Source organism: Geospiza fortis, unplaced genomic scaffold, assembly GCF_000277835.1.
Source record: "Geospiza fortis unplaced genomic scaffold, GeoFor_1.0 scaffold6918, whole genome shotgun sequence".
NCBI lineage: Eukaryota > Metazoa > Chordata > Aves > Passeriformes > Thraupidae > Geospiza > Geospiza fortis.
In genome coordinates this window covers 1-616 of record NW_005067572.1, presented here as the reverse complement: position 1 = coordinate 616, position 616 = coordinate 1, and the positions used below count along the sequence as shown (strand labels likewise).

At 47.9% G+C, this 616-nt stretch overlaps 1 protein-coding gene across 1 annotated transcript; it reads left to right on the top strand.

The window, feature by feature from the left end:
* Positions 1 to 6: 6 nt before the first annotated feature.
* On the top strand, positions 7 to 485 carry LOC102038034 (olfactory receptor 14A16-like; the record flags this gene model as incomplete). Its single annotated transcript, XM_031065961.1, is given in 2 exon segments — positions 7 to 430; positions 433 to 485. Coding segments are annotated over 2 exon segments (477 nt in total), but the record flags the coding sequence as incomplete, so codon positions are not given.
* Positions 486 to 616: the final 131 nt, after the last annotated feature.

The window sequence follows — 616 nt, the reverse complement described above, 5'->3', positions numbered from 1 at the left end:
GCCAATACATTTTCCCTGCCCCTGTGGCATGGCAACACCCTGGGCCAGTTCTTCTGTGAAATCCCACAGATCCTCAAGCTCTCCTGCTCACACCTCAGGGAACTGGCGTTACTTGCTGTTACTGTCTGTTTAGATTGTGGCTGGGTTTTGTTTGTTTTTTTTTTCTTGCAGATCTTCAGGGCTGTGCTGAGGATCCCCTCTGAGCAGGGACGGCACAAAGCCTTTTCCACCTGCCTGCCTCACCTGGCCGTGGTCTCTTTGTTCCTCAGCACACTGGTGTTTGCTCACCTGAAGCCCCCCTCCATGTCCTCTCCATCCCTGGATCTGGTCCTGTCAGTTCTGTACTCGGTGGTGCCTCCAGCCCTGAACCCCCTCATCTACAGCCTGAGGAACCAGGAGCTCAAGGCTGCAGTGTGGACACTGATGACTGGAGGGTTTCAAAAACATTAAAATGCTTGCCAATTTCTGCAAATAACTTGCAATAAAAATAATTTCTAGTTCTTTTGGATTTGCTTGTGGGTTTGTCCTTTTCCCCCATCTTTTATTTTTTAATATTGTCCACAAACTAAAACCATTGTTTTGCCATTTTTCATTTTGTTTCTCTCCACCTTCCCTG